This window comes from Ochlerotatus camptorhynchus, unplaced genomic scaffold, assembly GCF_037179485.1.
Source record: "Ochlerotatus camptorhynchus isolate MF236.1 unplaced genomic scaffold, CSIRO-AGI_Acam_v1.1 ptg000353l, whole genome shotgun sequence".
NCBI classification, from domain to species: Eukaryota; Metazoa; Arthropoda; class Insecta; order Diptera; family Culicidae; genus Ochlerotatus; species Ochlerotatus camptorhynchus.
This window is the reverse complement of record NW_027040841.1, coordinates 49,782-69,334: the sequence shown is the minus strand read 5'-3', so window position 1 is coordinate 69,334 and position 19,553 is coordinate 49,782. Positions and strand designations below refer to the sequence as shown.

The following is a 19,553-nucleotide window of genomic DNA, read 5'->3' as shown; positions in this document are numbered from 1 at the left end:
AAACACGCAACACAGTGACAGGCCGGGCTTTTGAAGCTTTCCTTACTATAAAAAAAAACACACACACACACACACACACACACACACACACACACACACAAAGAGAGACACACACATACATAACGTACATACTTTTCAACTAGCCTCTCAACCCCGCTTCCCCCTGCTTTGATCTTACCACCACCGCACATTTAATTCTCGAAAAATGTCATTATTGAGCTCGACAATCAAAAAAATACGAATACGACTGTACAAAACAGTCCACCTTAACCAAAACTAATTGAATCATATAGGCTGACAAAATCGGGTCAAAAAGCTGACAAAATCGGGGGTAGACAAAATCGGGGGTAGACAAAATCGGGGGTAGACAAAATCGGGGGTAGACAAAATCGGGGGTAGACAAAATCGGGGGTAGACAAAATCGGGGGCTGACAAAATCGGGTCACCACTGTATAACAATGATTTATCACAATTGTTCTGGTATCTTATAAACCACTTATAGCACAAGAGACTAACCAGGTTAGGGCTGATAGGCTTTATAATAAAGTAAAAGAAGTAAACCCGTATGCCAAGGATTATTGGTTTTCCCCGGTTACTTTTTAAATTCCCGAATATCTTCTGACTTCCCCGGTTTTCCCGGTTCGCTGGCCACCCTGAAAAAAAAAATGCTAGAATGGGAATGGTCCGAAAACTGCATGCTCGATTATAGTTAGCGTTTGAAGCAAATCTGAGTTTAGTTTTCTACATTGTCTGAAAATGGATGAGTACTTACCCATACATTTGTTGTTGTCTGTAACTCGTAAGCCCTTCGGGCATTTGCACGTGAACGACCCAATCGTATTGGAGCAGCCATATTCACACACATCCTCGCCATACTCGGTACATTCGTTGATATCTATGGAATCGAATGAAGAATTGAAACGAACCATTATTCTCCTCAACTGAATAATTTGACAAATTTTTGCATTAAAGCTCGCTTTCCCAGATGCAACCACAACATCAAACCGAATAGTTTATCACACCTTTTAACGCACCTGAGGAGGTGACGCAACAAGATTTCTGACTCGAGATAGTCGAACTAGTGCCGGAAGCAGGAATGAATGAAAAACAGCAAATCCTCCAATCCCGTTTCTTATCTCGTGACAACTTGACTTCAGACATCACTTTGTCACTGTGTTCAAAGACGGCGACAACCGTGGAGCTAGGTATAACATTCCTGCTGCAACGAGTGCATCAAACTGTCTCCCTCCCTTCAATCACCTTTGTTCCAACTCCCACCGCAAAGAAATGACGGTTGTGAAACGGATGATTTACAACTATCTTTCACGGATTTACCGTGTTTTTGCGAGAAAAGTAGAATTTCAACACAATGTGACCGCGGGATAAGATGTCCTGCTGGTAATGTTATTGCCGGGTAGTTTATCCTCCACCCACCCAGCACTCCCAGCTCCCAGCCAGGCACCATTTCGACATTCTTCTTTCTCCACTCGAGTGTCATTTTGTGGCACACGGTCTGCCATGAATCCTGACAGTGATGGAATCTTGAAAGCTATCTCTGTTTCCTCCCTCTCTCCGATTTCACTTCTTTCTCGCTCACTCGCTTATTCGATGAAGCACTCTCCACTCCACTGGGGGTAGACCGCAATTTGGTGCAAATAAATAATTCATAACGCGGTTGATGCTTTTAACCTGCTGATTCGATGCGCGGTTCCGGAGATTTTCATGCGAAATGTTGTTTGCGGTCGGTGGATGATGCTCCATCCGATGAACATTTCAGAGTTGTGCTAATGGAGGCGCATGGTTACTGACGATCATGATTGGTGAATTATAATTTGTATACTATTGTCGACACTCCGTCACACCCCTATTTGAGATTTGCTGTTCGTCCTCACCACTTCAACCCAAGGAGTCAGCGAAAGTGACACTCGTAGAAACTGAATTCTGTGGTTCAGTCACCGAGGAAAACAAAACCACAAGCGGAAAACCGTCAATTCCATAAAAGTCTGTGAATGACTGCGGTTTTTACGCCACTACCCTCTTAGGAGGTTGTAGCCAGCGAGCGATAAGGGCTATGTAGGTACTTCTCCGAGCAAAAACGGCCAAGACCAAGAGTTCTAGAGCAACATGTGAAAAGGGTCTAAACGTCGGTTTTTCTCATATAAGGACTCCTTCGCACAAACCGACACCTGCAGGGCGTGTTGTGATACGTGGGCAATCGACGTTCAAAGTAGTTGCTTACGTTTGGCTTGTAGGCCCTTTTCACATATTGCTCGAGACTTTCGTACGCCTAAAAGTGGTGTCTGCTTCTATGGTATAGGTAACTCAATCAGGAAATGTGGTCAGCGGGGTGCGATAGGGTTCGCAAAAACGACGAAATATGTTTAAGGGAAAAGCATTGTCACTGCTAGAAACATGATTCTCTAACGAGGGGAATGAAAAAATTGGAAGTAAAATAGAAACGAAGTTTCATTAGGAGAATAGCAGAGAAGCTGAGACACTGAGGGAAATCCAATGGTGTCATCTAGGCGGGTGATAGTTTGCAGCGTAAGTGGGTTTGTACATGAAAATTTCGAACAGATCACTTGTGAAAGAAATGAGTTGGTTTGTATGGAGCACGATTGGGATGCAGATGCCTGTAAATCAATTTTGTGACCTTCATTAGACAGTGAATACAATCGATCAAAATTTTCAAATGAAATTTCAAAAACTCTAAGAAAGTCTAGGTTACGTCTAGGTCTAGGTCTCCTTACATGTTAATGCCACTCACAGACGTCATAAGGCTAGGACCAACGGCTTTACCTCTCTTCTGAAGTAATAGGAGACCAGAGATTTTCGCCTTTAAAAAACTATCTTCTCATCTGTTAAACGAGGTCTATCATCTAAATTAACAATCAAAAGTACCATAGATTAATACCGGTTTGAGGATCATCAATATTGATCCTATCAATTATTAGTTCTTTTGTATAATTAGCACGGTTATTTGCGATAATAACTGATTTACAACAGGAATTGAACTTTCTTTGAAACAAAAAGTAGAAGCGTCTGTATCTAGGGGCACGAACGGAACGTTGACGTGAGACCGTGATTGGTCGGTACTAGGGTTGTCATTAAGGTGAATTGGTAACTGAGTCTACATTGAAGATGAAAGATTTAATTTAAATTCCTGAGTAATACTGTCTACCACCCTAAGGGTTATTGCAGGTAGTTTTCTATTCTTTGTTTAACACAAATCTTCACATCACTTCACCAAATATCAAGCACTATTACGAGGTTTAGCGGAGCACGAACTTAAAATTCCTGTAGTAGTGTAATATACAACATTTCTACGCCTAAAAATAATCAAATTAGACAACTTAGTGTCTATTTAGCAGCTGCGAAAAAATGTTTCCAAAAGTTTCAAGCTCCTCTAAATACTTCCAACATTAATGAGCCATGCCAAGCAATTGCAGGAAAATTTACGACCAAACTTCATCGGCACCCAGCCGCGGAACAAATTACGATCGGTATTTACGCGTAATCACCCCCCTTATCGCAATCGCACTCCTTCACTCAAACAGAAAGGCTTAACGCTAGCGCTCGTAAAGAATACCCTCGTAATGACCATCAATATTCCCACCATAAAAAGCGAAAGCATACCAATTTTCGTCTTCCGCCGACCGTCTCCAGCGCCACCGCAATCCACACACCCCCATAAATTAATGGCCACCGATGAAAAGAGCTCTAAATCTTCCGAGGTCTATTCTTCCACCGGTTCTCGGCTCAGACGCCACAGATGGCTTATAAATCATCATTCTTCCCCCTGAAATGGCATGAAAGAAGCCATCTTCTTAATTGATTTTTTACATGCCGACAGCTCTTGTTCCTTTTTTTTTAGGACTACCATTTTAGGACTGTCTGACCAATCCCCAGCGCCGGCGAGGATGATATATTGTGAATTAAAAATTTGATTCTTTACCATAAATTATTTCACACAACGACTTTGGCCCCCTCATTGAGAGGGTGGGGGTTGAAAGAATGATGGCAGCAAAATTGTAATTTATTAGATCCGACTCACCGGAAGGGAATATTTTTTTAATGCCACATCGAACGGACGACGGCGGTCGGTGGCATGATGGCAATTTGTACCTCTCCACCGCACTACGGTGTGACAGCGTTCGGTTGATAAATTGGTTCGGAAAACGAGGTAATAAATTTTTATTTTTCACTCCTATTGACTAGAAGAGCGGGTGACGGTGATTTTTGCATTCCTACGCTTCGACCGGTAAATGAGCTTTCTATGGAAAATTTGAAATTTTATGGAAAATTTACACCTTGGAAGCGAGGTTCAGAAAATAAGGAAGCCATTACTTACCGACACAGCGTCCGTCCACCATTTTGAATCCCTTGAAGCAGGAGCAAACCCGCGTGGCGTTATGCAGCATGTAGCACGCTTGCTGGCAATTATGCTTCTTTCCACACAAGTTTTTGTCATTGTCTTGGTTTCCCGGAAATATCGCAGAATTGCCGTCCGCTGTGGTTACCTCGTTTAGCGAAAACGACGCCATTGACGACGACGACGACGACGATGATGATGATGACAGCGACAATGAAGGCTTTTTAATCCGCACACAGGAAGGCCGCTTACCGATCCAGCGGGATTTGCGGCAGATTAGGTTCGAGTTATTTCCGTTTACATTAGGATAGCGTAGCTCGTACCGCAACCGGCAGTGGTATTCGGCTTCCAGGAAGGAGTTCTCCAGACCGTACACGTCGTTTCTGCGGATGAAATGGAAATTAAACTGGATGAAGAAAATAGAACTGATAGCCATTGTTTATTGGGTTGGTTGGGAATGAATATGGGTTGAGTGGCAATCAACAATGCACAGAGTTTGGGGAGATTTCCAGAAATGGTCCCTAGTGCTGCAACAAGTTGAGCCAAATGTTAGCTATTGAGCTGGTCAAATAGCGAAAAAATAAAGAAATCTTTTGATTTCACCTCTCCGAATTCCATGATACTTCATACACACAAATTAACAATTTATAACATTCAATGTTAGTTGCATTTCGTATCATCTTCTGCAGAGAATGATATAATTTGACCATGCAGACAATGCAAAGATTTTTTATCTTTTTTTCGTGTTCTGTCTATACGCTTTCCACAAGAGAGGGTCTAGTATAAGAGAGGAGCAGACTGGCTGATTTTGAGCCAAACGAACTGTCAAATCCAGAGCCAATCGAGCAGCGCCTATCTTAATTACATTGGCAGTGTTGCTAGAAAGCGCCTAGGCATAGGTTGCTAAGCCAGTTTGTTCTTAATTCGCTCCTCTCTTATACTAGACCTCCTCTACTTTCGACTTTACCACGTAGCTCGTGGTTGGAGTCCAGTCAACCATTGTTTCGTCATAATTAATTTCTCTCAAGCTTTTAAATTTGTCGAACCTCTTAACGGAATCCCTTTATGAAAAGCTTTGAGTGTGTTGGCTTATTTCGCTGCTCTCTTATACTAGACCCTCTCTACTTTTGACTATACCACGTAGCTCGTGGTTCGAGTCCAGTCACCAAACATTTTGACGTAGGACTACGTCTTTGATTTCTATATGAGGGTATACTTTGTGAAAACCGAAAATGGAACATGTAACAAATTAAGAAAGATTTTGAACGTTAATAACTCAGCTGCCCCTGGTCCAATTTCGATAATTTTATCACCAATCGATCAGAAATATGGCCAAGCATCGATAACAATGCTTTCGAATGTTGATTTTCAACAAGAAACTATTGAAAAACTGGTAAATGTCCAGCATTGTCCAGAAGCGTCGAATTAACTAACAAATCCACCAATTACCTACTTACATAGGCTGCTTCCCCAGCACAGTCGTCAGAGAGTAGTAAGTAGACAAGTCAAAGTGGCATTCGCCGCCGATCCTCGGGTGAGTGCGGATAGGGAGGATGGAATTGCGTAATATTTTGCACACTCATCGCCATATTCAGAACCAAACGCAAATTCTTCAAGATAACCACCATCCGTCGTCTGGCTCGCCGTGGCGGTGTCTGACGTATCTTTGGTCTGATTTACGAGGTGTGCTAAAGGTGTTCCTGAAAAATGAGATCCGTGATGCTGTCACCTACACTAAACACACCAAGCGTAAGCGGCCATGGATGTCATCTACGTTTTAAAGTGACAGAGACGCATTCTGTTTGGTTTTTGGAGGTTAAATCATCACCAACTTTGGCAACAAAACGGCTCTTTTCAGGGCCACCAAGCTTATAACAATAAAGAGTTGGAATATAATTCATCCAAGTTGTCCATATTCAGAACCAACGATCACACAAAATGCTCATGTAATCAAACTGGAAGCAGGAGTACAAATTATTTTGATCAACCTTGATCAACTTTGAATCGCCACGGCCGGATATTTTCGATGGAAGATCCAACAATCTAGCATCTAATTCGACGAAGACGGCACTAAACATTTGTGAAGCCGAGTTATTTACGAAAGAGAGTGTCGATGAAGAGAATCGATCAGTGTAGATAGGACGTATTGACCTATTGACGCGAGATTTGTTTTCCATAATGAGCTCCAACGCTACCGACGCCAGGGAGGCAGCTCCCACACCTGGACCCTACCAATCGACCCATCAACTCAACCGGGGACCAACGGCTTTACTTCCCGAAGGAAGGCGTGATCAGAGATGTTATGCCTTAGAACATGCCGGTGGCGCCGACTGAGATAGGACCCAGGCCTGCTGGGGTGAGAGGTAATCACGCTAACCACCGGCGCCGATATCTTTCAAGGGTATATCACGGCGAATGAGATCGACCCAAATTTGAGTCTAGTTTTCTCAGAAATAAGAAATAGAGTGCAGGAACACAGCGATGAGTAAATTTGCCTCATGTTTTCCCATGTTTTTCCAGGATTTTCCAGGGAAAAATTTCAGAATTTGAGAAAAGAAAAGATTGGATTCACTCTATCTATTGGTACTACTCCGAGACTGAATAAAATTTTCGTCAATTTCCTCATTTTCTGGCAGATTTTTTTAGGTTTTCCACAGCAAACCATGGGACAAATTTACTCATCGCTGAGTTCCTGCACTTTTGGCGATTATGAGTGAACTAAACTCAAATTTGGGTCGTTCTCATTCGCCGTGTATGCAAACGGAAAAAAACCAGTGTCGCTACTTGATAGCAAACTACTCATAATGGGAGGAGTCTTTGTAGCTTTTATACCACTTGGTTGCACATCATTCTGCTTTAACCTGAAAAGATATAAAAGAGCCCTGCTGTATGGCATTGGCTTATTTTCGCTTCGGCAGTGTGGTGAGCAGCAATAGCAGCAGTAGGAAGGTGGTGGCTAGTCCACTCCTTCACACCTAACAAGCAACAATTGACTGGTCGTGGCAAACGAGGAAAATGTCTGGTAAAGGAGGCCCCAAGCGTTATCGCAAAGTTCTTCGAGATAACCGCCATGGGTCGTCTGGCTCGCCGTGGTGGTGTCAAACGTATCTCCGGTCTGATCTACGAGGTGTGCTGAAGGTGTTCCTGGAAAATGAGGTCCGTGATGCTGTCACCTACACTAAACACGCCAAGCATAAGTGGCCATGGATGTCCTCTTCAATAAAATGGCCCTTTTCAGGGCCATCAAGCTTACATCAGTAAAGAGTTGAAATAGAATTTATCTGTGCTTGTTTGTTCATATTCAGAACCACAAGCCCCCAACGACCACACAAAATGCTTTCCAGAGTTGTAATCTTGTAACCAAACTTGGAAGCAGCGGTGCAAGTGATTTTGATTGATTCTCTTCATAAACTTACTCTTTGAAAAAAAAAATTACTACAAATTTGGCACGCCTACAATTCAAAAACGGAAAGAGTTGAGATAATAGATAATTGATGAATTAAAAGATCTTAATGCTCTTCACATTTATTCCGTCCACTAGCGGTCCTACGTCAAGATTCCGTTCGTGCCCCTAGGCACAGACCCTTCTACTTTTTTGACGTAGGACTAAGTCTGTGATTTTTATATGGGAGTACACTTTATGAAAACCGAAAATGGAACATGTAACAAAATTGTGAAAGATTTTGAACGTTAATAACTCAGCTGCCCCTGGTCCAATTTCAAAAAAATATATCACCAATCGATCAGCAATATTTCTACGCATCGATAGCAATGCTTCCGACTGTTGATTTTCAACAAGAAACTATTGAAAAAGTGGTAAATGTCCAGCATTGTACATGCCTATGCTGCTTTCCCAACACAGTCATCAGAGAATTATTCCTAGACGAAACATGTTGATGTAGCATTATAACGAGGCTCGTTAGCTCAGTGGTTACCGTTTCTGTTTACTGAGCAGAAGGTCGGGGTTCAATCCCAGGTCTGTCCCCATCCTTGCAATTTTTCACTTTGCCTTATCCTATCCCCACTAGATTTAAATAAAAACAAATTCTGCTTTAACCGAACGCATCACATACCACATGAATCTTGATCAAAAAATAACCTACCTCACTAACACAATTATCCGGTCAATATCACGCGAAAGTCTGTCAGGATCGTAGTGAGCTGTGCTCGAAGAGAGACTTAGAAAATTTTCAGCCGTCAATTTTTGCTCCGTTTTTTCTAGACTTTTGTGAAGTTGTAATTAGTGTTCCTTCAACTATTTGCCACCCCAGAGTTCTTAAACCACTGATCATCTCGGAACCTAGCACCATTGGTTGTTCTTTGTTGCTCTTTGTGTTCCTTACAAGTGGGTCAGATTCTCCGATTAGCAGCCTGAATCCATTCAGCCACAATTGTGCTTTCATCATCTGACTAATCAACTGATTGGCCATACAGGATTTTTGGTTCGCTTGTCCGATACTAAGAATAGGAAAACCTATTTTCGAGCCCAGTCAACCAACCCTTGAGTATGGAGATCACTGTAACAAGACATCGTCCATGGATCAATTTGGTGAGTCCGTTGCAATTTATTTTGGTGCTAATAATTGGCAGGATCCAATATTGGACAGTTTGATGTTTATAAAGTACTATCAGTTAAAACTGTGTTTTTGAGATTTGTCTATATATATTCTTTGGTGCTTCCTACATCGGTTGTAGGACAGTGTTACCGATTTATATTGGATAATCCAAAGCTATGTTGATCATTATAACATTAAATTTTGAATAACAACCCTAATAAACAAATACCATAAACGAACTGTATCTCGGATAGGTAAACCATCCCACATAGGGTTTGGATGATACCCCGAACACGTCGTTAAGCTCTCTTTTATGGTTATTTTTATTAGGGAAATGATAAGACAATCTTATTCAAATGTCGTAATAATACCTCTGACCAAGGAAGAATGATTTATATAGTTTTCATAAAAGTTGACGATACAAATACTAATGAGGAAAGGAATTCCGCATTTCCTTTTCCCAAGTCCTTTTCCTCTCCTTCCCTTCCCTTCTTCTCTTTTCAGAAAGCGAGTAATGGCGCTATAACCATATGCCATATAGGGCTAGGACAAGAGTTAGTGCTCAGGTCCCAACCGCTAGAAGAAAATGGTAGCGAGCAAGGGCGCTATAACCTAGGCGAATACAGCATTCCCTCCGTATAGGTTACGTCCGCACACCGCTCTCTGTTGTCCTTCGACTGAGGTCGGCTGGATCGATTGAGGGATGGCAGTGGGTTGGCGGTGCCGTCCACGCTTGTACGGAGGGAGGACTGTACGCTCGAACACAAGGGGTAAATACCTGTGTTCCATCCCAGGAGATCGGACAACCAAGGAGTGTACATTAACTTTCTTAGCTCTGTCACTCCCAACGATTTATATAGCCTATTTTCAAATCCTGCATACGGAGCGGTTGGTACGGTATGTCCCCGCTCTTTGATTACCTGTGGATTAAATGTTAACCACTGTCTATACTTATTAAGTAGACATGGTAAACATTCACTTCCACAAAAATTAACTTAACGCTACACAGTAGGCCTGGCCGCTTTATTGTTTGTTTCACATCCTTGATGTGCAGCAGGCATTAATAATGACAAGAAAAATGATAGATGTATCATTTTCCAGGATTCTTTCAAGTACTGGCTGTGTATGTGTAGACTAGACTAGACTAGACTACCTCACTAACACAATTATCCTTCCCGAGACAGCCGTGGAGATGTTGAGCAATTCTCGGTCTCTAGTTACAACCGCACTGTGCAAGTTGATTAGTTCTGATCATTCACGGAGGAGCAACTAAGAAGATCGGATAACGTTAACTCGACGGCAAACATTGTGACGGCACAATAGTGCGAAATAGGTTAGTGAAGCCATCACAAAAGAGGAAATCAATAGAGAATTGCTTTTCACCCTTCTGCTTCTAAGCCCCTTACAGTCGTTGTCACAGCAATGAAAACTAGAATCGCATCGCTTTTGGTTCTACGGCACTTGCTGGTTGCAATTTTAAGATCAGCAGCAGTGAAAGCAGCAGAAATGTCCTTCCCAACTCTCTTGTGGAATCTTTTATTGACTCTGATAAGGGCCAGTTTTGTTAGATTTCGACGGAGAAATTAAGAGCGTTCACCACGAATACGACGAGCCAGCTGAATGTCCTTTGGCATAATTGTAACACGCTTGACGTGGATGGCGCACAGGTTGGTATCTTCGAACAGACCGACCAGATGGCCTTACTGGATTCCTGCAACGGCCGAGTTCTGGAACCGCAGATCGGTCTTGAAAGTCCTGGGCGATTTCAGGAGGAGCCTTTCCTCCGGTGGACTTACGAGCGGTCTGCTTGGTACGAGCCATTGTGCTTAGTTACGGTGCAGACACGATGAATCGAACACGTTGAATAAAAATTCAACCGTTTTCTCTTCTATTTAATAACATACTTTTGTTATGTTCAACCAATCATAAACGATGAAAGAACAAAAATGCAACAACTTGCAAGAATAATTTAGCCTTTGAGTAGGTATAAAAGAGGTATTCATGGTCAAAATAAGCATCATCATCATTCGCTGCCAGACTGTTGAGCAGTTCAGTCGATTTGAATTCTCTCTAGTTTCGTTCGTTCGTTCGCAAGTCGAATTAGCTCCGCGTTGTATAGTGACGCTCTCGCTGACCCAGCCATGGGTAAGAAATCGCGCGGTAACGCGAGTGCCGGCTTACCGGGAAAACAGACTCTCCCAGGAGACGGCGCGACCACCGAGCCAGCTCAGAAGAAGCAGAAGAAAACCCCATTGCCCGTCCCGACAGGCGTTGCGGACCCGCAGCCGGGGCCTCCCGGAACTAAACGACCCAGACCTGAAGACATCAGCGCCACCGCATCGGCAGCAAAAAAGCTGCTGAGCAACAATCCGTTCTCCGCCCTGCAGAACGGAGCCCAGCCGCAGTCGGACCCTGAGACGGTGCCTAAAAAAGTTAAGTTGCCACCCTTCTATGTGAAGGGCTTCCCTCCCGGGCTATGGGAGCAGCTGGATTTCTACATTAAGCAGGGCCTTCGCTGCACCATTCAACGGTGCACGGAAGGCTACAAACTGATGGTCTCGGCCGAAAATCACTACAACGCAGTCCAGGCCCTCTTGGACAGGATGAAGCTGGAGTACTTCTCCCACGACGTCGAGGCCACCAAGCCGCTGAAAGTGGTGCTGCGCGGGCTCCACGACATGGACACCACCACCTTAATGGACGAGATTAAGGCGAACGGCCTCAAGCCGGTCGAAATCCACAAGATGACCCGCAGCAAGGCCATCAAGTATCGTGACCAGCTCTACTTGGTCCATCTGCAGAAGAACTCCACAACCGTGAAGGATCTCCATACGACACGCACACTGTTCCACATCGTAGTGAAGTGGGAGCGGTATAAGCCAACCCACCGTGGCGTCACTCAGTGCTCGAACTGCCTATTGTTCGGGCACGGCACCAGGAACTGCCGCATGGCCAGCCGCTGCATCAAATGCGGCAAAAACCACAAGATCGACGACTGCGACAGCATCGAGGAAGCCGCTCCCACATGCGCCAACTGCGGTGCTGCCCACAAGGCCACGAGTAAGGCCTGTCCGAAGCGGGCCGAATACGCCGAGATCCGGACGAAGGCCTCGTCCAACAACCAGCCCGGTCGCAAGAAGGTCCCGGAAAACAACGCGCAGAACTTTCCTCCGTTATCACCGGTCCAACCACGGCCAATTCCAGTGTTGGCGCCGCTCCCGCTCAACCAACAGTTGGCTGCTGCCCAGTCGGCTGCCGCTGCAGTACCTAGTCAAGCCTCCGGCCCATCGACGGATCCCCCTGCTCCGGGATTGGCCGGTACAACCGGTGAAGCTACAGACGATTCTCCGCTGTCAACGGATGAGATCGTCACACTGTTGGCCCAGGCCATCATCATCAAGCGCACCTGCGCAACAAGAACACAACAGCTCCAAGCTATCATCTCCTTCGTCGCTAATTATGGACCGTGAACCCATAAAGATCGCCAACTGGAACGCTCGCTCCGTAGGGGCGAAAAACATTGAGCTTGCAGACTTCCTCCGCAAGCACGACATCGACGTGGGCCTCCTCACCGAGACCCACCTCAAGACCGGTGACAGCTTCTGGCTGCCCGACCACAGCATTGTCCGGCTTGATCGCACCAGCTCCAGGGGGGGCGGTGTCGCGGTCATCATCAAGAAAGGCATCAAGTACTGCACCCTACCCCACTACCGCACTTCCATCATCGAGGCCGTCGGCGTAGAGGTGGAAACATCGACCGGAAACATCCGGTTCATCGCCGCCTACTGTCCCCGGCAATGTACCGTTAGCAATGGTACAGCACAGCAGTTCAAGAACGACCTTGCCATCATAACCCGCACCAATGCCCGCTTCGTAATCGGAGGGGACCTGAACGCCCGGCACGAGGCCTGGCGGAACTACCAGCACCGACGGGCAACCCATCGACGCTGGACCTGTTCTTGGCAAACACCAGATTAGCCAAGCCGGTTGCCGTCAACGACCTGAGTTCGGACCACCAACCGGTGCTGACCGAGCTGGGCTACAACGTGGCCCCTGCACCGTGCCAGCGGAAGGACTACCATCGAGTCAACTGGGTCCAGTTTCGACGCGTGGTCGACCGCCACATCGACGACAACCCACCGCTCGACACAGTGGAGGACATCGACCGGGCCCTGGAGGGTCTCCATCAAGCCATATCCGTGGCTGACGAAGAGTGCGTTCGACGAGTTCCTGTGAGGGGTAAGTTTCAAGCAATTGATTCCCACACCAAACTCTTGATTCGGCTCAGAAATGTTCGTAGACGCCAGTTTCAGCGGACTGGGGATCTGCAGCGTAAATACGAAATGGTCGATCTGAATCGGCAGATCGCTTCCAGAATGGTCTCAATCCGGAACGAGAGTTTCGGGCGGCTCGTTCAGAACCTGGACGACCGTTCCAGACCATTCTGGAAGGTTGCCAAGGTGCTGAAGTCTCACCCCAAGCCCATTCCACCACTTAGAGTCAATGACGAACGGCTTATCACCAACGAAGAGAAGGCCAATGCGATTGGGGAGCACATTGCCCAGTCGCATTTGCTTGGCTCTAAAATCCCAAGTCCACTCGAGAACCAGGTTGCGCAGTGCGTCCTGACGTTAGATGCCTCCCCTTGTGCCGTCCCTCCAGAAGAACGGATTACAGAGGAACAAATTTGCTCAGCGCTGAAATACAGTAAGAACATGAAGGCTCCCGGGTTTGACGGAATATTCAACCTAGCGTTGAAAAATCTCAGCCCGAGGGTGCACTCGCTGCTAGCTGCCACCTTCAACAGATGCTTGGAGCTGCACTACTTTCCAAGCATCTGGAAGGTGGCAAAAATCATCCCGATCCGCAAACCTGGGAAAGACCCTTCACTACCGTCAAGCTACAGACCGATTAGCCTGCTCTCAGCGCTGAGCAAGCTGTTCGAAAAATTGATCCTCAGCCGACTAAACAAGTTTGTGGAGGAACATGACATTCTTGTTCCGGAACAGTTCGGGTTCCGTAAGGGGCATTCCACCAATCATCAGCTAGTGCGGGTGATGAATAACATCCGGAGTAACAAAGCTGTATCCAAGTCCACAGCCATGGCCTTGTTAGACGTCGAAAAGGCGTTTGACAATGTCTGGCACGACGGACTTATATACAAGCTTTGTAACTCCAACTTTCCACCATACCTTGTGAAAATCACCCGTAACTATCTCCAGCAAAGGTCGTTCAGGGTGTCGTTGAATAGTTCCCTTTCGGGACAATTTCCGATCCCAGCAGGTGTTCCGCAAGGGAGTCTGCTGGGACCACTGCTTTACAGCAAGGGTAGGATGCCTCGTGAAATTACGAACAAGCTCCAACGATGCCTTGACACCTTTACTGATTATGCCACCACGTGGAAAATCAAAATCAACGCCTCGAAAACCCAAGCGATCATGTTCCTTCACAGACAATCATTAAAACTTAAACCGTCTCCCTCCTGTACCGTAATAATGGATGGTACAAGGGTCGAGTGGTCCACTGATGTTACTTATCTCGGGATGTTGTTCGATGAGAAGCTCCTGTTCCGCTCGCACATAGAGAAAACCCTAGTTAAGTGCTCCGCCTTGGTTAGGTGTTTGTATCCGCTCATTTGCCGCAGATCCCGCCTCTCAAGGCAAAACAAACTGGCTGTTTACAAACAGATCATAGCCCCCGCGATCTTCTATGCCGCCCCGGTGTGGGAATCGTGCGCTCAGACCCACAGGAACAAAATCCAGGTTGCACAGAATAGAGTGTTGAGGATGATCCTAGATCGTCCATTCGACACAAGAATAGCAGACCTCCATCAAGAGGCAGAAATTCCCAAAGTAGATTCCAAAATTGATGATATGACAACTAAATTTATTCAAAAATGCAATCTTTCTGAACATGCTTTAATAAGCAATTTGTACATAGTAGGTTAAGTGTATATAGTAGAGTAGGTTAGTTTTAAGCTGTAAATAGTAGTATTAAGTAGTTTCTCTTCAAATTCTAAAAACAAAACAAACCAATCCCACCAAGGTGGTCGACCGTGTACTAAGTCTAGGACTAATCCTGTAAAACAAATTTTAAATTTTGCCCATACCTAAAGATGAAGAAAGCAATTAAATCACTTAGTAAAAATTTATATGGTAATCGTCCAAGTTAAACTAAAATAAAGATCATTTAAACTAACTAAACTAACAAAATAAGCATCATTCTTAGTTAGACCGCCAAGCAGGTCAGTATGTATTGAGCTCGCTCTCTAGAGTTATATGGAAAGTCTTTCGCATCCATTTCCTGTCAACCGTACCCGAAGGCAGCTTAAACAACATTAACATTACCTGGACGGGGCAAGGGAGACAAAGGACTCGGCGAAGGAGGAGCCAAGCGTCATCGTAAGGTGTTGCATGATAACATACAAGGTATTTCCCAGACCGTCGTCAGGCTGGTCGTGATAATGCGTATCTCCGGTCTGATCTACGAGGAAGCCCGAGGTGTGCTGAAGATGTTGATGGAAAACGTCATTCGTGACGCCGTTACCTACTCTGAAGGCGCCAAGACCGTTACCGCAATGTACGTAGTGTACGCTCTGAACGTCAGGGACGCACCCTGTATTGTTTCGGAGGTTAAGCTTCGTTCATTTTTCCTATCTGAAACGGCCCTTTGCAGGGCAAATAACTAATTTCAAAAGAGATAGTTTAGGAGTTCTACTAAACTTGGCATGAATGTAATTCCTGGAACCAGCAAAATGGTAGCAACCAAGCTTCTAATCCTGCAGCAACTGGGCCGACTCTATGAGTGCCCATTTCTCGTTGCGAAGTTCGCTGCCTTTCCAATCACTGGGTAAACCCGTGAAAGGAAGTATTTATGGTGCCTATTCTTGCTGCATACAGCATAAATATTTACGTTTTTTGACAAAACTCAGGTTATCATGACAGATTCTGACGCAGTAGGTCTCTTTTCTTCATTCGCATTGTTTTCAAAGATCTAAACGTCATTAATACCTGAGATTTGTCAATTATGTAAATATTTACACGTATTACATTGAAGAATTACATTGAGAAGATAGAAATTCAAATTAACTCTTAAGCCAGGTGCAGATTGGCAACGATGATTAATGCCCTGAGTGTATTTAAAGTGTATGAGTTATACTTTTTACTGTCAAGGCGAACGTTGCGAACAAAAAATTAAGTCCACACACGATCCACCAACACTAGTTGATTCCGAATAATTTGAAGCCATGTCCAGGTGCAAAAGGTTGTTTTCAGGGCAACCATAGTCATTAGTCATACTAAAGAATATAAAGAGAGAGAACCCCGCAAATTCCTATTCCTACACAAAACACAAGCTCCTGCTACAGTTAACAAATAACATTTATTATATAAGACCACGTAGTCCTAAGTCACCATTGCGTACAACCCCATAGGGCTGTCCCTTGTAGTTTTCGTCATAATTAATTTCTCTCAATCTCAACCACCACTGAAGTCTGCAAGTAGTAGACGAAATACGCGTATTTGTCAAAAGATAAGCAATTATAACGGAATTAAAAGGAAATAAACCAACACTCTCAAAGCTCTTCATAACTTCTCTCACTTATACAATCCACATTTTTCGGTCTCTAATTTTCTTGCATTGGACCGCTGCACTGTGGTCCAAAACGGCAAAAAGTGGAACTTTATTCCTAGAGCCTAGCCTTTACATTTTAGCCATATAGTGTCTTCGGAAAAAATGTTTGTATAAATATCTTACATAATATAAAACTGTCAAAAATTAGTCATGTCTTACTATGCAAAAAATGAAAACACTAACTTTTTTCTTTGAGGATATAGGGGAACGACGTCTTTAGCAAAGTTGTAGACAATGTAAAAACAAGCACTTTCACTCAATACGTCAAAATTCTAAATCCTGTATTTTCAGAGTTATGGAGCTTTTTCTATGGAAGTTCCCTTAAATTTAGTTTTTCATACTTAACTTCTTTAAATTTCATTTTTCAAGTATACAATGTTCTAGACAATTATTTAAACAATCAAAACACACGTTTTTGCTGAAAATCATGAATCATTACAATTACTGCTTGTAAAGTTATAACAACTTTTATCTTTATTTTTCCATTGGGGCAAGTGAGGACACAAAACCAACTTTTTTTCTTGAAGCTTAGCTCAAGTACTATAAAGTTGGGAAGGTTTCATTTGTCGCTCCCTTCCCAAATTTGAGTACAATAACCTTATTATTTATGGTTTTTCATATATTTTTCACTTTCTTTTTTAGGTTTTTTATACATAATTTTTTAATCTTTAGTATTTGAAGTATATAACGTTCTAAATAATCTTAAAACAGTAAAAACACATGTATTTGTAGAAGACCGTTAGTCTCTACAATAATGCATTGCAAAATTATAGCTTATTTTAACTTTATTTTGCTTTATTTTTTTGTTTATATGGGAGAATGTGGCAATGGGAACACAACATCATCTAGCCTTCTTGAAGCCCAAGTACCAAAAAGCTATGCAGATTCAACTTCACCCTCCCCTCCTCCTATTTGAGTATGACAACTTTACGCTGTTGCATATTTTCTTGTTTTTATAGAAAACTTAATATATTGAACATTCGCTGCAATAAAATTATTGCTCAAAAATAATACACCATGTACTTACGCGAATAACATATTCAGTTTCTTTCTTCGTCCAAATGCTCACGACACATACACCTAAATATCAGCTAGCAGGCAGTGAAATCACACAAACTGTTATGCTATTCGCGTATAGCTCAAAAATAATACATGGTGTATTATTTTTGAGCTATAATTTTATTGCAGCGAATGTTCCGTCTCCTTTATGAAACAGTCTAAAAACAGACCAGCCTTCTCCAGATCAGACGAACGAAATAATTTGCATTTTTATCTACAGCAAACCACTGAAACTGTCAGTAAGTGGAGATTGACTGGTTTTCGATTCATAGCAGTGATTTTATTCAGTGAAAAGATCAACATTTCATCCAAGCGTACTTAATTTAAACTGCATCGTTTGATGGTGCACTTCGGGAACCATCCGGAAGAAGGGGATCTTTTACGGGAACGATTGAGCTTCCAGCTGTTATATATGAGAAATGTTGCGAAATGTTGCAAAACAGTTCCGCACACTTCCTTAGTAACTTCTTCGGGAGTTAGGATCAAGCAAAATGCCTTTAGGTAAATACAATTCAGTCTGGAAGTTTTCTACATAAAGTCATTTTAGAACCTTATGAATCTGTTAGGGATTTCATTAAAGCAAAACAATTTTTTTACAAATGGCCCGTGAAAACGAACTTTTATGCCACCACCATATTACAATTATTTTGTTTGATTTTTACAATCTTCGTTTTCAATGTGCCTTTCCTTCGATATAACTTTATTTTGGTCAATTTAGCAATGAGCAGATATTGGAAATACGATAATCATAAAAATATATTGGTTGAGCTTAATGATCAATCTGAAGAATAATTAGATTTTTTTCTCAATTAAAATTAATAAGCATAATCGACGTTTTCCGAGGGCAGACTTATTTTGTTCGATGTTTTCAAGTACATTTCACATAAGATTTAATATGGCACCTACAACTACACAACTTTAAGAGAGCAATTTTAATAATTTTGGAAATTGAATAGGATTGTTATATAACCAGATTATATTTCAATTATTTTGTTAAAATCGGATGGTATTAATGAATCCTTTCCTTTCTTGATTGATGATTTCCTAGTAGATTCAGCAAGCGGCTAGCAAAAATGGCTTTAAAGGGGTTTTTATTGTTGCCAAATAGCTTTTATTGTAGCTTAAATACAGGTTTCAAATGGTTCTCAATACGTTCGTCATACAACCTTTTTGCAGTAAATCAATCTTGAAGAGCTTCGAAAATATACTCTTCGGAACCTTCTCCAGGATGGGCTAAATAGTCTTAATGAGGTTTTGGTGGATGCATCAATGGCAAAGTAGCCTTGACCAGGGTTTAATCAATGTATGTTTGTAGTAGTTTTGTATTACTTCATAAAACTTAAAATGTTACTTGGGATAGTACGGAAATGGCTATGAAAAGAATTCGTTAATTAACCTTAGGGAGCATCCATTAACATCGTCATGCGAAAAATTACCGAAATTAACCCCTCTCCCTTCTCGAATCCTCCCCTCTTCTTCAATGAACGATGTAAAAATAATCGTGAATTGAACCACACAAAACGACTGAAGTTCTATAAACTTCTTGGATGTTACACGGACTTCGCGGAAAAGATCTATGGGCTTCTCGGAATTTCAGCGAACTTCTCAGAAGTTCAAAGGGCTTCTCGGCTATTGTTTGGACTTCTAATAAGATTTACGGTCCTTGCTCGGAAGATCTACTCTCTGTTTGAAAGCTTTGCAGACTTCTTGTAACTTCTATAGACTTCCTGGAAGTTCTACGGTGTGCTATTTACGGACTTTTTGGATATTCTTTGGACTTATCGGAAGCTATACAGACTTGTTAGAAGTTCTAAAGAAGTCTGAGATATTCTTTGGACTTATCGGAAACTCTATAGACTTGTTAGAAGTTGATGATGATGATGATGGTCCCACCTCTTACCCCTACACAGGTTTGAGCTGGACGATTTATCTTT

General features: G+C 43.1%; 1 protein-coding gene across 1 annotated transcript in view; it reads right to left on the bottom strand.

Moving 5' to 3' along the window:
* The window catches only part of LOC135709178 (uncharacterized), a 113,240-nt gene that overhangs the window by 48,345 nt on the left and 45,342 nt on the right, over positions 1-19,553 (bottom strand). Inside the window, exons 5-6 of the mRNA XM_065231400.1 lie at positions 4,352-4,755; positions 773-895 (exon numbers count right to left, since the gene is read on the bottom strand). Coding sequence (XP_065087472.1) covers positions 773-895; positions 4,352-4,755 — 527 coding nt within the window. The remainder of the gene's footprint in view (positions 1-772; positions 896-4,351; positions 4,756-19,553) is intronic.